Raw genomic sequence first — 23906 nt, forward strand, 5'->3', positions numbered from 1 at the left:
GGTTTCTAAATAAACGATAGAGGTTCCTCTTCCGGAGACACTTATTCCGTCTCTAGGAAATGCCTGGTGTGCAGTGTAAGTTGACCTTTGCCCTGACTCTGCAGGGCGGGTTGCCTCTGAGTACGCTGCTAAGGTCACAGAGCAAGTGGTAGAATCTGATGGGCCTCCTAAGAGCCAGTGCTATCAGCTGGGCTTACAAGCATCCCCTGATCTTCCTAGACAATATTGGGCCACCTCAGGTGGTAAAGAAACTGCCTGCAATGCGGGAGACCTGGGATCCCTGGGTTGGGAAGATCCCCTGGAAGAGGGAACTGCTACCAACTCCAGTATTCTTGCCTGGAGAATTCCACAGACAGAGGAGCCTGACAGACTACAATCCATGGGGTCCCAAAGGGTCAGACACAACTGAGGGACTCTCACTTTCACTTTCTGGTACTCTTGGGGCTTCCCAGGTGTCGCTAGTGGTAAAGAACCCATCTGCTAATGCAGGAGACATAAGAGACTCAGGTTCAATCCCTGGGTCAGGAAGACCCCCTGGGGGAGGGCATGGCAACCCACTCCTGTATTGTTGCCTGGAGAATCCCATGGACAGAGAAGCCTGTCAGGCTACAGTTCATGGAGTTGCAAAGTCAGATATGACTGAAGCGACTTAGCATGGCAGGCACGGCTTGTACTCTTCCCAGAGGGGCTGATTCATTAGGGTGTTTCACTTCCACACAAAGCTGAACTGAAAACATCCAGAGGCAAGTTCTCCACTCTGTAGTCCCCGATGACTGTGCTCCGGTCCACATCACCATGCATGGGGCAGTCCTGGGACTTCCATCCACCCTGCAGGCTCTGTGCAAGTGAGCTTCACTTGCAGAACCACTCATGAGAGAAGGAAGCAGAGGCCCCAACAAAGAGGCAGGGACTCTAGAGAAGGAGGCAGGGGCCCTAGAGAAGGAGACAGGGCCCCAGGAGAAGGAGATAGGGGTCCCAGAGAAGGAGGCAGCGGCTCTAGAGAAGGAAGCAGGGGCCCAGGAGAAGGAGGCAGGGGCCCTAGAGAAGGAGGCAGGGGACCCAGAGAAGGAGGCAGGGGCCCAGGAAAAGGAGGCAGGGGTCCTGGGAAGGAGAAAGGGGTCCCAGGGAAGGAGGCAGAGGCCCCAGAGAAGGAGGCAGGGGCCCTGGAGAAGGAAGCAGGGGTCCCAGGAAGGAGAAAGGGGTCCCAGGGAAGGAGGCAGAGGCCCCAGAGAAGGAGGCAGGGGCCCTGGAGAAGGAAGCAGGGGCCCGGGATGACTGGCTAGTTTTCAGTAACCTGTATAGCTGAGACAGCCTAAATATGAATGCAGGTGTATTAGGCCCCCAGGGCTCTTTAGACCTGGACACAAGACAAACTCTCTGTTTCTGGGTTTATTTATTCTATTTAATATATTAAATATATTTTAATATTAATATTTATATTTTAAACATTCTTAATAAAACTAGAATGTTTATAAGTGGAAAGTTCTGGGTAGAGTGTGGCAAACATGAGCCCAAGGCCCATTTAAGTAGAGCCGCTCACTCCACATCCTTCTGGGCTAGGTGATTATGAGATTCTCCTGGTGGGTAGCACACCTGTAAGCCGGTGCTATATAGCATCCCTGAGGGCTCCAGATCTTTCTCTCACACTCTGGTTCTGGAGGGGCTGGAGGTGACTCAGTCTGAGAACGTTTTCTTACTCCTTGTGGAGGTGAGAAAAGGGAACTCTGCATTCAAATAGGGGCTGACCGAGGTCGCCCCTAGACTACACCAGCCCTAGCAAGTGGTCATCTGAGTGACCAGTGGATCTAGCTGTGGGTTGGAGAGTCAAGTGTTGAAAGTTCTAGTGGTCCAGAACCTTCCTAAGTTAGCACAGAGGAGCAGTGGGTGGGATCATGGAGAGATACCAGCAAAGAAATGAGGGCGCCCCCCCCCACTCCTACCAGGATGACAACTTTCAGAAATATAAGGACAAAGGCTGGATTTGGGTCACCAATCCACTGAACTTGCAGTCTGTATTCTTTGAGGTAGATGACACAGTCATTTTGTTATAGTTGCACATTTTTCCTATCTGCTCATTGATAGGGACTTGAAGAGCAAAGAAGCCTAGGAACTTCATCAGCAAGCATTTCCTTGCTGAGGAATAGAGCCTGGGGGCATTTATTTTACAAGTGTTTATTGAGTAGCTGGCAAAGTCGGTGTGGTGCGTACTCACTGAGCACAGGTGTTCCAGAGGATGAAGTTTTGAGTCCTATTGTACTACCAAGTCTTTTTCCCCCCATCTGAAATATGACTTTTTTTTTAATCTGGAAATATTCAACTCATACCTTTTCTGGAGTCAGGGCTTCCCTGGTGGTTCAGATGGTAAAGTGTCTGCCTGCAAAGCAGGAGACCCAGGTTTGATCCCTGGGTCAGGAAAATCCCCTGGAGAAGGACATGGCAACCCACCCCAGTATTCTTGCCTGGAGAATCCCATGGACAGAGGAGCCTGGCATGCTACAGTCCATGGGGTCGAGAAGTCTCAGACATGACTGAGCAACTTCACTTACTTACTTTTCTGGTGGGCAGAGAGGCAGATACCCCTAGGAGTCTTTATGTTAGTGAAGGAAGCTGACCTTGAGAACTAAATCACAACACTGGAAACGTGGGTAGAGATAGGAGGAAGTTGTTGTTCAGTAGCTAAGTCATGTCTGACTCTTTGAGACCCCATGGACTACAGCATGCCAGTCTCCCAGGGTTTACTCGGATTCATGTCCATTGAGTCGGTGATGCTATCCAACCATCTCTTCCTCTGCCACCCATTTCTCCCAAGGGTCCTTCCATATCGAGGGCCTTAGAATGAGCCGCCCTCCTGGGGTTGTGGCTCCCCTGCAGAGAAAGAGAGAGGGGCCCCCTCTGGGTTCTGTGGCCTCTGCCTTCACCTTGGTTAATGACCAAGTGAAGCCTGCACACAGTTTGAAGATCATTGGCATTTCCAGAACAGAACAGAATGGATTCTTCAGGGTTGGGAGCTGGGCCTCAAGACGCAGAGGGCCTGCCTTCCTGGCTGCAGCCCCTTGTCATCTCTTGCCAAGGACGTTTTCCTCCTGACCTGTTTTCTTCCCTGAAGGGTTGTTTTTCTATAGCATGGTTCAAACGTTCAGACTAGAATAAACTTTCATCTTCTTGCTAGAGCATCTTGTCTGTCGCTCCATACAGCTCAGCACTTCCTCTCAAACTGCTTTTCTCGTAAACCAGGGCTCTCGGCCAATAGTTTTTATGTCATTGACCTTATTCATAGCTTGTTGGCATCACTGAGTTGTTCTCACTGAGGTCAGTGAAATATTTATATTTCTTTATTTCTTGTGTCCTTCTAAAAAGTTGCAGAGGAGCTAAAAAGTAAAAAAAAATAAATATGATCTTAAATGCCCAGGATAGCAGGCTTGTAAGTCACTTGCAGTTAATTTTGTTACAAATTAAATAATCTTTTTTTTTTGTCTACTTTTTAAGCACATGTGTACATCTGGGTCCTAGATTCCTCTTTGATTAGTTTTTCCCGTGGATGTTTAATTTCAATTTACAAAGTAAAAATGGCACATGTTTTAAATATTCTATTGTAGTGATATGATATATAGGATTCATCTTTGATATAGGACTGAATCAATAGCATACAGCATAAGGAAATTTAAGAATACAGTTGCAATGTATTCTTAATGCATCTTTTATTATGTTGTTGAAGTATAGTTGATTTACAATGTTGCATTTAATTTCTGCTGTCCAGCAAAGTGATATACATATTTATGTTCATTTTCATGTTCTTATCCATTCTGGTTTATCATGGGATATTGAGTATAGTTCCCGGTGCTATACAGTGGGACGTTGTTGTTTATCCATTCTGTATGTGATAGTCTGTGTCTGGTAATCCTAAACCCCCACTCTGTCTCTCCCCCTTGTGGTTACTGCCATGGCAACCCCAGCTCTGTCCTCTCTGTGAGTCTGTCTGCATTTTGTAGATGAGCTCATTTGTGTCAGATTCCATGTATAAGTGATGTTATGAGTATTTGTCTTCCTCTTTCTGACCTCTTTTGCTTCGTATGATATCTCTGGGTCCGTCTGTGTTGCTGCAAATGGCATTATTTCCTTCTTTTTAATGGTTGAGTAATACTCCACTGTGCGTGTGTGTGTGTGTGTGTGTGTGTGTGTGTGTCACACACACACCGCACCTTCTTTATCCATTCATCTGTCGATGGATGTGTAGGTTGTTTCCATGCCTTGGTTTTTGTGAATGGCGCTGCTGTGAACGCAGGGGAGCATGAGCCTTTGTGAACGCTACTTTTGCCTGGGCACGTGCCCAGGAGTGGGATTGCTGTCTCATCTGGCATCTGATATTATTTTATGTCATCCCTGCCACTGTTTTGTGTTTCAGGTACAGAGCCTTCATTTTTATTTTGACATTTTTGCTGTATGCAAGTTTTCACTTATCTCGAAAGCCTATCAGCATAGTTAAGGTAAGAAATCATTCAAAGCACTCAGTTCATTTCCTGCCTGTAATCTCTATAAGGAACAAGTTACTTTAAGAGCCACTTGTGGGGGAGGGGAGCGTGAGGGAGAGTCGTGAGATAAATGGAGAAAATGGATTGTTTGAGAAGCAAGCGATTTTGCTGCTCTGCTTTTTGGTTTCTCTTTCTCCTGAATCTAAAATCTCTAAACTGGTTTCAGGATTTATAATTTCAGTGGTAGTATATTTTCAGTTATATTCATTGACCATTCCAGAATTCTAGATCTTAGTTAAATATCTATTCTGTCTTATATGAATTTTCTCTCTAAATATATCTGACCTAAAATTGCTCCCCAAATTGCTTCCGCGGTCATTAGGTTTTCATTCTAAGTCTGACAATGGTTCTGCTTCTTCGTTATTCTTAGAACACTGGATTTCTGTGTGAATGATGGGTGGGCAGGAGTTATTAAGCAGGCATTTAACTCGATTTGAAGAAAAGGAGGTTAAAGTAGACATTTCTACATAATAGCCAATTATAACTTGGGGGAAAAGCAGGAATCGGAATGACATCATTTTGCCTGCAGACTGTGAGCAGGCTTGAATGACTTTTGACTCTTTATTATAGAAGGACGAGGAACTCATCCAGGGCCAGAGAGAGTTCATTTACTTCACTTTCACTTTTCACTTTCATGCTTTGGAGGAGGAGATGGCAACCCACTCCAGTGTTCTTGCCTGGAGAATCCCAGGGATGGGGGAGCCTGGTGGGCTGCCGTCTATGGGGTCGCACAGAGTCAGACACGACTGAAGTGACTTAGCAGCAGCATCCCACAGGTGGGCTGGACACCAGAGGGTCTCCTTCTGATGGTCACGCGCATCCCCTTGTAGCCAGGGCCACCCTCCTGGCTTCCCTGATGGGGGCTTGGGGCTTAATGATGAGGCAGTCTTGTGAGCAGCTTAGCTGAGTTTTCATCAATCACAGTAACTGTGGCTGAGCCCCCAGCCTGACCAGGCGCATGAGTCCCTTGTTTAATATCGCCATCACAGTTGTCCTGAGAGCATCCCTTTGAGGAAATTGAGACTCTGGAGCCTAATTCCTCCATGAAGGCTGGGACCACGCCAGGTGAATTCCATGACTTCAGGGTCCCTGCCCTTAACCTCACTGGCTCAGGGTCTCTGTTGTCCAGTTGCTCAGTTTTGCCTGACTTTTTGCGACCCCGTGGACTGTAGCACGCCAGGCTTCCCTGTCCTTCACCATCTCCCGGAGCTTGCTCAAGCTCATGTCCATTGAGTGGGTGATGCCATCCAACCATTTCATCTTCTGTTGCCCCCTTCTCCTCCTGCCCTCAATCTTTCCCAGCATCAGGGTCTTTTCCAAAGCGTCAGTTCTTCCCATCAGGTGGTCAAAATATTGGAGCTTCACTTTCAGCCTCAGTCCTTCCAATGAACATTCAGGGTTTCAGGGCCTCTAGGGTACGTTTAAGTACCTAAGTACATTCACAGCATCACCCCTAGATTTTCCTCAACACACATATGGTCTGACTCAGCGCCTTCAGTGTGCCTGGTTGTGGATTAGCCTCATCAGAACCCAGGGGCTTCTTGGCCTTCTGAGATGGATGACATGTCCCACTACATGTGATACCTTCCTTTGTAATGCCTTACAAGGCTTTCACATGCCTGATTTAGCTCATCTTATGTATATTCCTGTTGACCCACGGGACAGTTTGAATTATCTCTCACCCATATTTATTAAAACATTATGAATAAATAAAAATATATTTGCTTCCCTAGAATTGATCACCAGGGGTGGTGACTTACATAGCGATTCACATTCTTTCATGCCATTTATAGTGACCTGACATGTCCTGTCAGCATGAGGCTGCTTTGTTTATACTTGCTGCTAATATCTGTCATTTTCTCTGATTTTAGTAGATAGCAAAAAGGAAAAATAAGTGATAAAGATGAAAACAGGTCTGGGAGGAGGTGGGGTTACAACCTTGTTCTCTTTTCAGCTGCTCTAGATCTAGCTCCGCCTCCTACCTAGAGGCTGGAGGGACACTCGGTGAGGGACTCTTCCCTGCCGCCCCCTGCCCTGGGCTGGGCCAGAACAAAAGCCTGAAAACAGGGGGTTCTCCGGACAGCTGCTGGGATCCAGGTTCTGTGGGGGGCGGAGACCGATCTGAGTGTGAATGTTCAGCTCTCTCTGCACACAAGGGACCAGGAGAAGAAAGCTCTGAAGTCCATAGGCAGACAGAAAACAAAGCCTGAGGGACTGGAAGTGCTCACCTTGGCTTTGGAGGAAAACTTGCTATCTGGAAAGTTCCACTCTTCCTAAGTATTTGTATTGAAATAGGATGCAACTCCAATGAAAATCTCAGCAGTGTCTTTGTTAATTGAATTAAATAACCTTAGAGTTTATATGGACTTCCCAGGTGGCACTAGTGGTAAAGAACCTGCCTGCCAGTGCAGGGGATGTAAGAGACTCGGGTTCGAGCCCTGGGGTGAGAGGATCCCCTGGAGGAGGCACAGCAGCCCACTCCAGTATGAAAAGAATGTCCAAGAATTAATTACCAAATTGTGAAAAAGATAACATTTTTAAGCCCCTATAGTCAAATGATTATGGTATTGCATGAAAGCAAACAAGGAGGTCAGTAGAATAGCATAGAAAATACTGTAGAAGCACAGTCGAATGGCGACAGGTGATGGGAAAAGGGTAACTCGTCTAATAAGCGGTGATTCATCTGGAAGCTTCATAATATTGAACCTCTGTAATATAAAACAAATGGATGAATTAAAGATTTAAATGTGAAGAATGAAAAGTACAAATCCAAGAACAAGATCATGTCCCTTTTAGGGGTGTAAAGTGGGGAAACCCAGAGCAACGATGGGCGGAGGCGCTGAAGAGGCAGTTCACGGGCAAGGGATCCGAATTTCAGGAGCTGCACTGACTGTGTGCAAGCTTGCTGATATCTGTAAGTGCAAGTTCAAGTAACAGTGTGCCACTTTATACCCACTAATGGGCAAAGCATATAAGACAGTGACAGCCCTTGCCAGATGCGAAGGGTTTACAACCTTTTGGAAAGTGTCTGGGTAACACCTGTTGCATTAAAAATGCTTGTCCTTCAGTTCCTGCTTCTGGGAACTTTGTCCATAAAAATAAAAGCACTTAGGAATATCCGCATAAACATCTTATTGCATCTTTATTGCAGCCTTATTGGCAATTAAAAAAAAGGGAAAAGGGGAGAGGAAAAACCCTGGCTATTATGTGAACTTAATCAGCAGGTGAAAGTTTGAATAAATTATAGTAAATTCATATTCTGATATGTACAACTACTTTAAAAATTAATTAGAGCAAAATCAGTTGATGCAGAAAAATTCCTCGGAGGTATTTTTGAGTAAAAAGAGTGAAAGTGTACATAAGTCCATGTAGAATGATCCCATTAAAAAATAGACAGTGACCCCAAGGCCTCCCGGTGTATTTCTGAACACCGGTGTAAGTGGGCGTGTGTCCGCATACGCAGGTGTGTGTCTTCATGGGCGCCTGTGGCACAGACGAGCTGACCACCGGCAGGCGCTGCCATAAGTGGGGCCCGTTTGCCTCTTCCCCCTGCTCTGAGCGCTATCTTGTCCACTCTTGCCGCGGTAACAAAACCCCACAGACTGGATGGCTGTAAACAGCAGACGTTCTTGCTCATGATCCTGGAGTCTGGACTTCCCCAGTCATGGTGGCAGCATCATCAGTTTCTTCCAGCCTGCAGACAGCCACCTCGTGTCTTCATATGCTAGAAGGTTGAGGAGCTCTCTGGGGTCCTTTTTTTTTTTTTTAATCTTATTTATTTATACTTGAAAGATAACTGCTTTACAATATTTTGTTGGTTTCTGCCTGTATCAACATGAATCAGAGATATGTTCCCTCCCTCTTGAACCTCCCTCCACCTCCAATATCCCACCTCTCCAGGTTGTCACAGAGCACTGGTTTGAGCTCCATGAGTCATACAGCAAATTCCCACTGGTTGTCTACTTTACATAGGGTAATGTATATGTTTCCATGCTAGAGTAGCATGCGGGTCCCTTTAAAAGGGCACTTAGCAGTGGCCACAGGACTGGAAAAGGTCAGTTTTCATTCCAATCCCAAAGAAAGGCAATTCCAAAGAATGCTCAAACTACTGCACAATTGCACTCATCTCACATTCTAGTAAAGTAATGCTCAAAATTCTGCAAGCCAGGCTTCAGCAATACATGAACCGTGAACTTCCAGATGTTCAAGCTGGTTTTTGAAAAGGCAGAGGAACCAGAGATCAAATCGCCAACATCCACTGGATCATTGAGAAAGGAAGAGAGTTCCAAAAAAACATCTATTTCTGCTTTACTGACTATACCAAAGCCTTTGACTGTGTGGATCACAATAAACTGTGGAAATTCTGAAAGAGATGGGAATACCAGACCACCTGACCTGCCTCTTGAGAAATCTGGATGCAGGTCAGGAAGCCACAGTTAGAACTGGACATGGAACAACAGACTGGTTCCAAATAGGAAAAGGAGTACGTCAAGGCTGTATATTGTCACCCTGCTTATTTAACTTCTATGCAGAGTACATCATGAGAAACACTGGGCTGGAAGAAGCACAAACTGGAATCAAGATTGCAGGGAGAAATATCAATAACCTCAGATATGCAGATGACACCACCCTTATGACAGAAAGTGAAGAAGAACTAAAGAGCCTCTTGATGAAAGTGAAAGAAGAGAGTGAAAAAGTTGGCTTAAAGCTCAACATTCAGAAAACGAAGATCATGGCATCTGGTCACATCACTTCATGGGAGATAGATGGGGAAACAGTGGAAACAGTGGTTGACTTTATTTTGGGGGGCTCCAAAATCACCGCAGATGGTGATTGCAGCCATGAAATTAAAAGACGCTTACTCATTGGAAGGAAAGTTATGACCAATCTAGATAGCATATTCAAAAGCAGAAACATTACTTTGCCAACAAAGGTCCATCTAGTCAAGGCTATGGTTTTTCCAGTGGTCATGTATGGATGTGAGAGTTGGACTATGAAGAAAGCTGAGTGCCAAAGAATTGATGCTTTTGAACTGTGGTGTTGGAGAAGACTCTTGAGAGTCCCTTGGACTACAAGGAGATCAAACCAATCCATTCTAAAGGAAATCAGTCCTGGGTGTTCTTTGGAAGGACTGATGCTAAAGCTGAAACTCCAATACTTTGGCCACATCATGCGAAGAGTTGACTCATTGGAAAAGACCCTGATGCTGGGAGGGATTGGGTGCAGCAGGAGAAGGGGACGACAGAGGATGAGATGGCTGGATGGCATCACCAACTCAATGGACGTGAGTTTGAGTGAACTCTGGGAGCTGGTGATGGACAGGGAGGCCTGGCATGCTGCAATTCATGGGGTCACAAAGAGTCAGACATGACTGAGCGACTGAACTGAACTGAACCCCATTTATGGACTTTCCTGGTGGCTCTGACAGTAAAGCATCTGTCTACAATGTGGGAGACCAGGGTTCGATCCCTGGGTTGGAAAGATCCCCTGGAGAAGGAAATGGCAATCCACTTCAGTACTATTGCCTGGAAAATCCTATGGACAGAGGAGCCTGGTAGGCTACAGTCCATGGGGTCGCAGAGAGTCGGACATGACTGAAGGACTTCACTATCTATAACCCCATTTATGAGGGCTCTACCCTCATGACCTAATCACCTCCTCCAGTCCTCCTGTCCTAACACTATCACGTCAGGGGTTAGGTTTCAACATATGAATTTGGTGGGAGACCACTACTCAGAGCACAGCGGGTACCAGAACTTTTTCCTCTAGAACTGTTTTCACATATTGCTGCCAAGAGTTCTCTTAACCCAGAGCTTTATAAAAGGAGCGTGAAGGACTAGTTAGAATAAATGGCCCCACACAACCTAACGAGCTCTAGAAAGTTGTCTAAACATATGCACTTGGTATAGATGATGTACACACTTGTATGTGCACATGTGTGCATCTATGTACACGCACATACTAAACTCCACGTGTGATCCAAAGGTGGAATGAAGCTGACACAACCCCATCCTCCTGATGAGGCCCGAGTCCCCGGCTTGATTCCTGCCCCCCCACCCCACTGTCACCTGTCAGCATCTTCTGGACCCCTTCCTGATTCCCCCTGGGTTATCTCCTCCATTAGAAAGAGCAGCTTCGAGGAGGCCTTGGCCAGAAAACCCAAGAGCAAACCCATGTTTTTGGAATGAATGAGCAAATAGAGTTTCTCAGGGTGTAGTTGCTCAGGTTCAGAGTTTAGAGCATAGGGTCTTCATTAATGTACATTTATATAAAAGACAATTATGCCTAAGTGGCTGATGGGCAAGTGCGTGCGCACCCACGCTTGTCCCTGCCCCTCCCCCACACACAGTGCTGCGTGATGTCATGGCTGTTCTCAGCCTCCTTCGGTCATGCTGATAACCTGTCTTCTCTTGCTCCCCACCCCCCACCTGCCAATCACTGTGGCAGTTCATTTTGTTTTGTGGTTTATTTCACTGTTCCCATTCCATTGTGTATCACACAGACATTTATTAAACCGTCATGAGCCCCGAGTACCAAGAACGTTTCATTCTGCTCCTCCTCCCTTGGCGTCTCACAACTCTTATTTCTCAGCTGCCACATTGTCTTCTGATTGATCGACTTTTAATAACTGCCTGCTGTGTTTTGATTAATTTCATGTGTAAAAAATTTGCAAAGGAGACTGCCTTTATGAAAACAGAAGGCTAGCTACCCCCCCCAAAAATGATTTTATAATATGATAAGAATCAGTTCACCTGGTGAGTTTGTTTTGTTTTTACAAACTAAGATAATCTTAGTTTTATTAGTCCTTATCTTCCTGCAAACACCAAGTTTCAGGAATATCCTCAGAACTCATTATACTCAAGTAATCTTCAATCTTTTATTGCTTTTGCTGCAGCCTTTCCATGGGATGGGGTGGAGATTGCATTTCTCACGTGAAAGAGCCGGCGGAGAAAGGGGCTGAATGAGAGGAGGGGCAGCTGGAGGCGTCAGGGTGCCTCAGTGTGGCTGGACCCCAAACTCACAGCTTAGCCAGTTTCTGAGTGCTTCTGAGGACTGAGCACCCCAGGAGGAGCTCTCCACACACACCTCCACCTGCTCACCTTTACAGCAGCGCTGGGGTGGGCTGCACTGTGCTGGCTCCATAACGGACGGTGGGAGCTCACCTCCCGTGACTCGGCCGAGGCTGGAAGCCGGAACAGCGGCACCCAGATCCTGGCTCAGAGGCTATGCCCCTGACCAGCAACAGCAAACCAAAACAGGAACCCTCTCCTGCTTGTTGATGAAACAAAAACGGGTGCTTTCTAATCCTTTCCATCCCCTGTGGATGGTGAAAGAGGGTGTGGACCTGCTGTGGGAGCTGCATCTACAATGGTCCTCTTCGCAGACTTCCGTGAGACGCAGGTGTTAGGAACCCCACATCAGCCTTGCTCACAGGTTTCCGTGCCCCACCCCCAATACACAATCTACAGGGTCCTCGAATCCTGCCTGGGGCTCCTTCAGTGAAGGGTGAATAGACAGCATCAGTGGCACCTCTGGGCCTGGCCCTGATGGCTTCCGAGAGAAGCATCAGGGGAAGGTGGGCACACACACCCGGCTCCTGAGGGCAAAGACAGGAGATGCTTGCATCAGGTGGGTGGGGAGGTGCTGAAATCCAGCTTCACGGAGAGGGGCAGGGCTGCAGGCTCCCCAGGCCCTGTCCTGAGTTCACAGTCACGCCCTCAGTTTCTCAAGTGGCCCTAGGGGGCCCGAGGACACCAAGGTGGTGGTGCCCCACCCCACGACCGGGCGGATGAGCTCAGCTAAGAAAAGCTCTTTGCTGAGTGTTACCTTGAGTTTGGAAAGCAGAACCTTGGCTAGTTTTAGGGCCATGTTTATATTATAGCAAGACAGCCCAGTGATGACGACAAAGCCATGTGACCAGAGTCGCTGGGTCCTGTGTGCCAGGCCAGGTCTCAGGGGTGTGTGTCCGTGTAAAATCAGGAGGTGTCCTCTCTGGCTAACCACGGCCCTGGCCAGGTGGCCTCTTAAAGGACATCAGCCTCTTTGGTGACTCCCTTCTGAAGAGACAGGGTGTCCACGAAGCGCAGGTGGTGGACAGGCCTCCTGGCTGCCCCTACCTGGCGGACTGGGGTCCAGTCCACTGCAGTCCTGCTGCTGTGTGTCTTGACCCCGGGGTAGACGCCCCTGCCAGGGCCCCCTTCCTGACATCCGCCCAGGCCTGGCCCCTTCAGGCCTCTGCTCCCCCTGAGGGCCACCTCCCTGGCCTTGAGGACACCTCCCTTCTACCCTCACTCATACCAGACTGATTGGTTCATCTGAGCCACGTGTAGCGAAAACCCCAGAAAGCCCACAGCAGGAAAGAAGTGGGAGCCGGGGGCCGTCTGGGGAGGGACACTGTGTGACCCCCAGGCTGCCTGGCAGATGCATGCAGTCCTGTCTGCCACTCCTTGTGTTTCAAGGAACAAGTCGCCAGTTTCAGGTCCCCATACCACGATGGCCCGGGCTGCCATATGGCCCTTTTCGAACATGCATGCTCCTCCCTAAGGAGCACCCTGAGCTGGTTTTAGGCATGTTTTTGAGATACAATTTGCACAAAGTAAAGTCCACAGACCTCAGTGTCTGGCCTGGCAAATATTTGAGGTCTGGCCAGTGTCCAGCTCTCGAGGGCACCCTGTGCCTGGTCCCCGTCGTTACCCCACCATCGCTAGGTGACCACAGTCCTCTCGGTGTCACCTGGATTCTTTTCCTCCTCCTGAGCTCGTGAGCAGAGTCCTCCCACGTGTGCTCCTCTGTGGAAGGCTTATTTTGAGATTCAGCCTCATGTGGACCTGAAACTTGTTTCCATGATATAAATACAGCAAGATGGATCCATGCATCTGCTTTGGGCACGTGGTCCTGGGCGCGGCCCGGCTGCTCTGAGCAGTGGTCTCATGGCCGTACTGGCTATGCTGGCTGTGTCTGTGCTCAGGAGGGGCTGGGCGCTGCAGAGCTTGGGAAAGGTCCTCATCAGCAGACATGCGGTGGGTCCTGCAGAGACATTGCCCCAGGGGTGCCTTATCCCCTGAGAACACAGTCACCCTAGGATGGCTGTCCCCACGCTGCACCCCTGAACCCCACTGAGTTCTCTCTCTCTCTGGCTTCTGTCCACCCCACGGGTGTCCCAGGGTGAATTGCACAGCTACTGCACGGCTTCAAATGATGGGAAAGTCGGATTCAGCAGCCAGAGCCAAAAAGCCAGAGATGCCCTTGCTCACCAGCTCCCAGACAATGGGACCGACTGCGGCTGGGCCCCGTTCGGTGAGTTCTCTGTCTGTTCCCAGCCGCCACCCCCACCCCCATGCTCCCCCTAAAGGCTTCCTCCACAGGTGGAGACCCCAGAGCTGGCTGGCTGGCCTGGCTCCCCTGGCCCAGCTGATCTTAGCAGCCGTAACGATGCCCTTGGATAGATGCAGCCACGCCTCCGGTTGCAAACTGGTCCCTCCTCCCAGCAAACCAGCCTCCCGCCTTCAGCTGCTGCTGTGTCTCCAGTGCCCATATGCAGGGATTCCCAGCCTCCAGGATCAGAGGAGCTGGTATAATAATAATAGAGACAAAGGGCACAATAAATGTAATGCGCTTGAATCATCCTGAAACCATTCCCCCATCCTGGTCCATGGGGAAATTATCTTCCATGAAACCAGTCCCAGGTACCCAAAATGTTGGGGAACGCTGGGTTAGTGATTAGATCTACTGAAGGTCAGGCTTCCCAGGTGGCGCTAGTGGTAAAGAACCTTCCTGCAAAGCAGAAGACATAACGAGATATGAAATCTATCCCTGGGTTGGGAAGATCCCCTGGAGGAGGGCTTGGCTACCCACTCCAGTATTCTTTCTTGCCTGGAGAATCCCATGGACAGAGAAGCCTGGTGGTCCATAGGGTCGCCAAGAGTCAGACACAACTGAAGCAGCTTAGCATGCATGCACTACTGAAGGTCATTTGCAGGTTGCATTTGTCCAAGCTGGAAGTCAGGACTGACAGGGCACAAGCTGTGGGCGGAAACAAGAAAGCTGTGCTGCGGGGCTGGCCGGGGCAGGACCTGGGGGTGATGGTGCTGAAGCAAAGCCAGGGTAACCGTGAAACAGAACGAATAAACTGCAGGCTCACCCCAGCGATTGGGATTTGACCTGATGGGAGGATATTTATGTAGCGATAATTTGCAGCGTGGCGACTTTATTTCCCGTTGCTGCGTTTTCTGTGCTACCATCTGAGGACACCGCCCAGCCCTAGCGAGCAAAAGTCAGTATTTCACTGCCCCGCTCCTGGACGTTCGCTGACATTTAGTGAAGGCTAAGCAACACTCTGGCTCCCCCATTGCTTCTCGACCCGTGCAGATCAGGACAACTATCAACAGCTGCTTGGAGCCCTGGACTACTCCTTCCTGTGCGCGTACGCCATCGGCATGTACCTGAGGTAGGTCTGACTGGGACTGCAAGACCCAGCTGGTCCGCTGGGTGCAGAGGGAGGCTCAGGCATGCTGAAGATGCGGCCCAGTCCACAGGTAGTGGTCCTCTCATCTCTTCTCAGACACGAGGTGAGGTGGGAGCCAGCGCACGCCCCAGGTGTCCTGCTGACCAGGCAGGCTGTCCTCAGATGACTTATCCTGGCCCGGGGTTAGACGCACAGTGAACCCTGCAGGGACCTGGTCACTCTGGAGCAGGGTGCTGGTAGCTCCCCACTCAGCAAGCCCAGCAGAGCACCCTCTCCTCTGGTTTCAGGGGCTGTCGTCTGTTTACTAACCTGCCTGGCATCCGAGCAGTTCACACGGGGTGTGCCTGGCGTGTCCACTGGATGCCCAGGTTAGCTGGACCAGTGCCTCCCCTGCCTGCCAGAGGCCATCCTGCCTGGCCGTTGGGGGTGTGGACTCCAGGGACACGTTGCTGGAATTTGATCCTGGCTTTCTTTGACTACTCACTCAGGTGGCTTTGGACAAGTCACTGCACCTCCTCGGGCCTCAGTTTCCCCTTTTACAAAACTGGGAAACCAGTAGTTCTTAACTCACAGAGGTGTGATGAGAGTTAAATAAGTTAGTATATATAGGATGCTCAGAAGAGGGCCCATCTGTGTTCCCAGCATCTGTTGCATATGATCATCATTACCCCATTCTTGATCCAGTTCTGAAGTGGCCTAAGAAGGTGGTAAATGTTAGCAGGTATAGGATATGTGATTGGCCAATTAAAAATGGCTGTTGTGTCAGTCCAACCAAGTTTAACAAAAAAAAAAGAAAAGGCTTATAGGGACCAAGGCCTTTAGTCCAAAGAGACTTTTGTTCAGAGAGAGAGATTTTAGAGCTTTGAGGATCTCTGCTTTCCCTATAAATGTTTACCTTCTTTGCTGAGACCCACCCGGACTGTGTTATTATCCAGCCCTGGGCCCCACCTCCCCAGCTCAGGACCCTGTGGGTGGCTGGGTGTCTGGTGCCCAGACAGGCAGTTTCTGCTGAAACCCCGTGTTGAACTTGCACATCTGTAGAGCAGCAGGGCTTGTCTGAGCGCGGCTCAAATAGTAGCAGACGCAGGACAGAACGCGAGCCCAGCCTCAGAGAAGGACGGGGTAAGCCTCAGGCTCCCGAGGGCCTCAACCGTAGCCAACCAGCCATATCCTACCCTGGGGTCAAATGTTTGTGATCTACAGACTACAGTTTTCCTGGACACCAATAATCAATAATATAAAAAGACCCAAAGGTTGAGTGTGTTTTTCTGTTACTGAAAAGCAGTGTTTAAATGTGGTTCTCAGCTGGGAGTGACTGGAGCCATTCCTGGTTTTCTCAGTTGGAGAAGGGGGGCGCTGCTGGCATTGAGTGGGCAGAGACCCGGGTGCTGCTAAGTGTAGGACAGGACCCAGGACAGCCCCTCACCGCAAAGAATTACGTACCCAAGGCGCCAGGGGTGCTGAGGCTTAGAAGCCTGGTTTGAATAAAGTGGTTTTTTCATTGCTTATTTATTGGCAAAGATGGTTCTTCATGCACTTCGCCAACAAAGGCTATTATGAAATAATATTACTTTATTATGAAATAGTGTAGCAATGTGAAATTCACAGTAAACTTGTGACTCGAGGGTTTACCTGCTTCCTTGTGTGGCCTTTCAGTGACCCCATGGCACATGGCTAGTGATGTGGACGGTGCTGGTTTAGTGGATAAATCAGACACAGTGGCACCTGCATTGACCCAGCTCAATGCTGGCAGCTTCAAGCATGAATGGTGTGGCTTTCATTACCTGTAGGAGCCTGATAAAATGTGGAATGCTGCCCCTTCTGTTAGGTCTTTTCTTTAAATACTTTTAAACGGAGACCAAATTGAGGCTTAGTATTATCTAGCAAGACTGGAGGACATTTGAAAGCCCAGCAATAGCAGTAACTCTCTGGAGGCCCATCTGACTCTGCACTTGCTCTGTGACCTTGGACACCTCAGCCAGCCCCCCCAGGGACATGGGTCCTATTCTCTGAAGTGAGCAAGATGAAGTAGATAATTCCTTTAGCTCTAGGGTGCTCTCGAGTTTGTACGTGATCAGGTTTCTACTCAGCTTGAAATTTGACCTGAATGCTGTTTATAATTTTAAATCACTTTCTCTGTTTTTGTGTTTAAAAGGTCACTTACATGATACTGGGTAGATCTTTTTTTTTTTTTGGTAAATTCAGAAGGAAGAGCTCTCTAGGGTATTGGTTCTTGAGATGAAAGACCAGAATTTTGGAGTTTGTTCCCAGGGGAGGCAGGTGTCATTCTTCATTACATTTCATATTTATCTGACTCATAGAATGATTGCATGGAGGAAAATGAGACCCATAGGGTTGAGTGTAAGAGGCTCATAATCGTTAATGATTGTTCTCCAGCTTTTTTATTCACTTAGTAAGTGATACCATCAGGCTGTTCCATGGTGACATCTCCTATAGGGAAGTAATAAAGAGTGTTTCCTATGGCATTGGGCAGCGTGGTGTGATGGTGGTAAAAACCTGTTAAATATATAGCCCTGGTATGAAATTTTCACCCTCCCCAGAAGCACCAGAACTATTTTATTGCACACCCACCACCTGCCAGGTGCTTAACCAAATTTACTTGTCTGAGCACCTAGGCAACTCTAGGAAGCAGTTCTCTAGAAAGATTAGCTCTTTATTGAGTCATCCTGTTGTTTAGAAGGAGGATGGAGCATGGAGGCTTTGCCCCCATGTTTCAGGCTTTGCCTTAAATAAAAGACTCTGTCGGTCTTTAAACCAGATCACAGTGGTTGAGGCCGGAGGGTCATCAGCAGAGCCCCTTTCGCTGCTCACGCACAGCTCAAGGTCACAGGTGGTCCCTTTTCCTGCCACCTGTCTACAATCCAACAGTCAGAACTTTAAGACACTATATATTCCCTGGCTATTGTTTTTATATAAAACAGGATTAAGCCAGCAGGACAAGTTTTTTGCTTTTTTTTCACTGGCAGTCATCCTTTCTGTCAGAGTGTTTCAATTTTACGATTTGACAGTTCCTTCTACTCTAAATAGAAAGTCTTAAAGGATGTCTCTGATTTCTGGTGAATAAATGCTCCATTGAGAAATAATTGTGATTAAAACTTCCTGGAAATTGGAGTGCTTTCAAGTTCCAAAAGCTCAGAGAACAGCCTGAAAGCATCCGGAAAGCAGTGGCCGGCTCGTTTACGTCGTGGGTGTGTGCATTTTCTTGTGTTTGTCTTTCTTTTTTCTCGTCCTCAGTGGCATAATAGGGGAGCGCCTCCCCATCCGGTGTTACCTAACCTTCGGGATGCTGGCCAGCGGCGCCTTCACTGCCCTGTTTGGGGTAGGGTACTTCTACAACATCCACAGTTTCGGGTTCTACGTGATAACTCAGGTGAGGTCCGGTCCATGGCTCACCACACGTTGGGTTTCCACCATGAGCTGGATGGGGTGTTCATGTCACTTCTGCCAAGGGAGTAGATGGCGGAGGATGGGAGAGGTGGCAGAGCTGTGTCCTGTCTGAAGTCAGGATCAGCGCTGGACCACACGGCCCCTTCTCTCTCCTCTGCTCTGAGATGCCAGCAGCCACGAAGTGTTTCTTCGTGTCAGGAGTTGCCACTTAAAGAATCCTATCTGTTTTTACCCCAGCAGGGGGATTGGAACATGAATCCCTATGAGTCCTTCTGCCTTTGTTTGGATGCGTTTGAGATGCTCTGTCCTGTCACAGACTTGACTGCTCCAGAGTTGGGGGATGTGGGTGTGGCAGGGGGAGGAGAGGGTTGAGGGGCCTTGGGGGCAGTCAGTGGGGATGAAAAGTGAGGGCCTGACAGAGCTGCAGGGGATCGAGGGCCAGACGGGCCTGCGGCCGGCCCCTTCTAGCAGGCCCGGCGCTGCCCAGAACGCTCGGCTCTGCCCCTGCCAGCAGCCCTGTGGGTAATACTGACTGGACATGGAAAAGGACTCAAAGCAATGATGCTCAACTTCTGAGGCTCTCCAGAGAGTCCAGGAGGATGTTCTAAGATCATGGGGCAAATTATATGTAATTTGCTCTTACAACTTTCGCCACAGGACTTCAAAGAGTTTGGCTGTTTTTGTTACCAAAGTGATGTACACTTTATAGTAATACAGAAAATTAGAATTCCCCAGAGTCGCAGCATGTTCCTGGAGGGAAGGCTGAGCCTGTTGGCCCCCAAGACCAGACCAGCGGCTCCCAGGCTGCCTCCCGGAGGCCAGTCCTTCCCTGCGGAGGTTGGAAGAGACTGGAGGTTGGGCCTTGCTTTGTGTTCCTCCTGAAGCTGTCCCCTGAGGCCACTGAGATGAAAGCAAAGCCAGTTGCCTATACACTTCCTGAGTCCCTTCTTCCAACGAAAGCTCAGGGCGCTCTTGGCAAGTGGAGAATGTTTCTCCAGTTTCCAGGTCAAGGTTATGCTCAATTCAGTGGAGCCTTAGCAACTGTACCTTCTTGATGGTGGAAGGAAGGAAAATGTGCAATTTATAAGCCACGTTTGTGGTTTCATCACAGTTCTATAAAACAGAGAAGGTTTTTCTCTTTTTATAAAGTTTTAGGTTGGAAAGACACTGGACAGCTTGGCCCCAAGCTGTTCATCTCTCAGCAAGAGATTTTCTTTTCTTTCTTCTCTCTGCTTATTCTAAAATTTTCATAGTAGGCATACATTACTCTCATAATAAGGTATATACGTGTGAGCTCAGTCGTGTCTGACTCTTTGCAACCCTATGGACTGTAGCCCACCAGGCTCCTCTGTTCATGGGATTATCCAGGCAAGAATACTGGAGTGGATTGTCATTTCCTTCTCCAATATATATATACATATATATAGGGCTTCCCTGGTGGCTCAGTGGTAAAGAATGTGCCTGTAATGCAGGAGACCTGAGTTCATTTCCTAGGTTGGGAAGACCCCCTGGAGTAGGAAATGTCAACCCACTCCAGTATTATTGCCTGGGAAATCCCATGGACAGAGGAGCCTGGCAGACTACAGTCCATGAGGACATGATTGAGCAACTGAGCACACACATACATATATATAGTTAAAATGCACGTTTGGCTATCGAAGCTCCCATTGAATGGGCTTCTGCCCCTTCTTCCTGTGAGGTCCCTGCTGTGCACCCAAGCCCTGAGCACGGGCTCCCTCCATGTGCGTGTCCCCCTCAGTGGTCCTCTCCTTTGCTCTGTTGCAGATCATCAATGGACTTGTGCAGACCACCGGCTGGCCCAGCGTTGTCACCTGCCTGGGGAATTGGTTTGGAAAAGGCAGGTGAGGAAGGCAGACTTTCCAGCAGCTTTCATTCTTCTGATGAAAACTAGACCACTTTATTTTTAGTTTTTCTTCAGATTGATTACAGAAAAATCACCTAAGTCTACTCTATGAGATAAGATGCTTGAAACCTCTGGGACTTGGGGGTCTGAAATTCAGATGGGCCTTGGTCCCAGGAGATGCCCCCCGTTGTGGGCAAGGAGGAGTCTGAGTCACTCTCACAAGCCCACCAGCAGCCTGGGCTTTACCTGGCCCCTTGGGAACCTGGAAGAAATCAGTCAGGGCCTCGCCCCAGGCCTTTGGAAGCAGAAGCTACATATTCACAGACTGGAAGGTACAGGGAAGTGTTGGCAGGTCCTGTCGAGGTCACCCAGCACCTGGTAGCAGAGCTGTACTCACCTCTGGACCTGACTGGAGTCAGAGGCCATCCTAAAGTTCGTGTGACACACAGCACAGCCAGGACCACGGTTAGAAAGTGGTTGGAGACGCTGGACAACATAGGGAAGCTAAAACAGGAAACCCACTCATCCAGCTTTATTTAGCCATGTTCATCTGGCGGGTTCATCAGCATGAACTTTTGTTAACAAGATGTTTCATCAGATGATTGTATTCAGATTGCATGCTTGCTAAGCTGCTCGGTCATGTCCAGTGCTTTGTGACCTTATGGACTGTAGCCCTCGGGGCTCCTCTGTCCATGGGGATTCTCCATGCGAGAATACTGGAGTGGGTTGCCATGCCCAATTCCAGGGGACCTTCGCCATGCAGGGATCTAACCCACGTCTTTTATGTCTCCTGCATTGCAAGGGGGTTCTTTACCACTAGCACCACCGGGGAAGTGAAGTGAAGTGAAGTAAAAATTGCTCAGTCGTGTCCAGCTCTTTGCAATCCCATGGACTATACAGTTCATGGAATTCTCCAGGCCAGAACACTGGAGTGGGTAGCCTTTCCCTTCTGTAGGGGATCTTCCCAGCCCAGGGAAGATCCCAACCCTGGGATCTTCCTAACCCAGGGCTCGCACATTGCAGGTGGATTCTTTACCAGCTGAGCCACAAGGGAAGCCCTGTAATTAGATTGCAAAGGCACAAATTTAAATTTCAGGCTTTCTAAGAATTTCAGGAAAAGGCCGCTTTCCTCTTTTAATCATAAAATGAATAAGCTAAGAGAGATGTAATTATACAGCCACAGTAAGTGAGGAAACAGCCATCTCATAAACACCCAGTCCTGAGCCTTGCAGAGATGGTGTGTGCACCGCCTGTCTTTGTGACCTCATGGACAGTAGCCATCCAGGCTCCTCTATCCATGGGATTTCCCAGGCAAGAATCCTGGAGTGGGTTGCCATTCCCTTCTCCAGGGGATCTTTCTGACCCAGAAATCAAACCCGCATCTCCTGCATTGGCAGGTGGATTCTTTACCGTTGTGCCACCTGGGAAGCCCCTTTTGTTACTACATCAGCTCATGCACTGTGCAGGCACTGTTGTGAGCTCACGTGCTGACCCACTGAATCCCTGAGACCTCACGTGCCATCTCCTGCTTTGTTGCAGGCGAGGTTTGATTATGGGAGTCTGGAACTCTCACACGTCCGTGGGCAACATCCTGGGCTCCTTGATCGCTGGCTACTGGGTGTCCACGTGCTGGGGCCTGTCCTTCATTGTGCCCGGGGCCATCGTGGCTGCCATGGGGATCCTGTGCTTTCTGTTTCTCATCGAACGTAAGTACCATGGATGGTGCCCCTCCCCGGGGTGGGTGGTGGCTTCTGGGGGACGAGTTTAGCAGAAGAGGCTGTTGTGGCTTCGTCCCGGGCAGGCATGGGGTTGCCTGGCTCTCCCAGGCCAGGCAGACTTCCTTCTTAGGTACAGGCTTCCCTGATGAGCTGTTGTTCTCCTGGTCTGGTTGGATTTTCTGTTGTTTCCTGATTTCTGGAGTAAACTGATGCTGTAACTCCTCCTGCCCTGTCCCCTTGCTCTGCAGCATCAAGAGTACGTGGTCTATCTCCACCGGCCACGTTGCTCACTGCCTGGCCCACGTGGCTGTGCCCGCTCACCCCAGTCTTGCTGCCACAAACTGAAACGGTCCTTGCCAGTTGTCTGCTCTCTGATAAGAAATATCCTTGACAATGTTTTAAAACCATGGCCTGACTTAAGCTCATATGTCTTAATTAGACAAGAGTGTTCTACCAGAAAATCCAATCCTTTGTTCCATCCTGGACTCAATACCAGACTTCTGTTTTAACTGCATGTGAAAATAATTTTTAAAATCATGATTGGCAGGACAAGGATCCTAACAGTTACACTAACCGTAGAGAAGCAGGGGCTGCTTTAGCTGTTACATGTCAGGGTGTTCTAATCCCACAAGCTATTCTGATGGGTTGTATTTGGCATTTACATCTTTAATTTGGTGTAAAGCTAAATAAAATCATATGGTACTAGACAGCGCCCCACTGTCAGCTCCCAGGTAGAGATGCTCCAGAGTCAAATGACTTCATCCCTGTGGAACATTAATTGCAGCCTCAGCTTTGCATTCGGAGCAGTTTCATCATCCAAGAGATTAAGGCATATGACATTTCTCACTTCTTTTTTCTTGTTTCTAACGGTAAGCTTTGCATTTTTAAGATAACTACCCATTTAGTGGAGCACACAGGAGGCTCTCAGGCCAACGTTGTCCTGTCGGTGAGGACAGAAAGTTAGATGAGGAATTACCGCCCTGCCGCACCCAACCCTAGCTGCCCCCCCACCCCATGCAAACAGTGGGGGCGCTGCTCACCTCCCAGTTTCACCGTTTCCTCAAGGGGCTGAGGAAGCTTTTAGCAGCATCTCGAAATGGCCTGAACAAGTGAATTGTTAAACAGCTTATGGGCGGGGGAGCTTCCTTGCCGACCTGTGGAGTCAGCTGTAGCTTGCGTGTCACGAAGTTCCGGGAAGGCCACACGTCACCTGTTTTCCTCCGGCTGTCTCCCCAGCACCTGGTGCTGGGTCACCTGGCCTCTCCCGGGACTCCTTCCACTCCGCCACCTGGACAGTGACTCACAGGCACCCCCACCCTCTCCGTGAGTCACTCTGCCCAGCGTCCAGAGTCCACAGTGGCTTTTATTCTCCTCCTTAACTGACAAAGGGTCGGTTCTGGGGAAAGAGGCAAGGTGATGAGGGACGGAGTGTGTGGCAGTGGACAGGAGCTTGTTTCTGGCCTGGCTGGGGCTCAGTCGTCCAGGGTGGGACAGGTTTTCCAGGAACAAGGAAGTCCTGATTTCATGGTTTGTGATAAAATGAGAGCATCCTCCCCAGAGCCGCAGCTTCTGTGGTTGCTGAGGGGCGATGCTGAGAGGGTCTGTGTGGCAGTGACGGGGGGGGGGTTCTCCCAGAGGTACTTTCCTACCTATGCACCATCCTCTCACCCCCTCTCCTGTTTCCGTGGTGACCCGGGGCTTTGCATCCCTTCCCGCCCCCCACCCCCGGCCCACTCTGGGATGAAATGCACCTGCCCAGGTCCCCCCTAAGGTGTTGCTGGGAGATGTATTGACACGACTTGGGGCACGCTGAGCACTCGTGTCCCCCTCCTTGGCCTGGGGGGAGGCGGCCCTCAGTGGGCCCTGAAGACTAACAGGGGTCTTGGGGTGCTGCAGGCTGGGGGGAGGGTGCTGTGGGGCTG

At 49.1% G+C, this 23906-nt stretch overlaps 1 protein-coding gene across 8 annotated transcripts in view; it reads left to right on the plus strand.

Annotated features, from left to right (window-relative positions):
* SLC37A1 (solute carrier family 37 member 1) overlaps positions 1 to 23906 on the plus strand; it is a 101615-nt gene that overhangs the window by 38101 nt on the left and 39608 nt on the right. For all 8 annotated transcript variants that reach the window (XR_009495520.1, XM_024996552.2, XM_059889357.1 and 5 more), the window contains 6 exons: positions 4403 to 4484; positions 13694 to 13826; positions 14898 to 14976; positions 18250 to 18385; positions 20188 to 20264; positions 21806 to 21972. Coding sequence is in view for 7 of the 8 variants with exons in the window: in XM_024996552.2 (XP_024852320.2) it covers positions 4403 to 4484; positions 13694 to 13826; positions 14898 to 14976; positions 18250 to 18385; positions 20188 to 20264; positions 21806 to 21972 (674 nt within the window). In the remaining variant the exon portion in view is untranslated. The remainder of the gene's footprint in view (positions 1 to 4402; positions 4485 to 13693; positions 13827 to 14897; positions 14977 to 18249; positions 18386 to 20187; positions 20265 to 21805; positions 21973 to 23906) is intronic.

Source organism: Bos taurus, chromosome 1 (assembly GCF_002263795.3).
Source record: "Bos taurus isolate L1 Dominette 01449 registration number 42190680 breed Hereford chromosome 1, ARS-UCD2.0, whole genome shotgun sequence".
Classification (NCBI taxonomy): Eukaryota; Metazoa; Chordata; class Mammalia; order Artiodactyla; family Bovidae; genus Bos; species Bos taurus.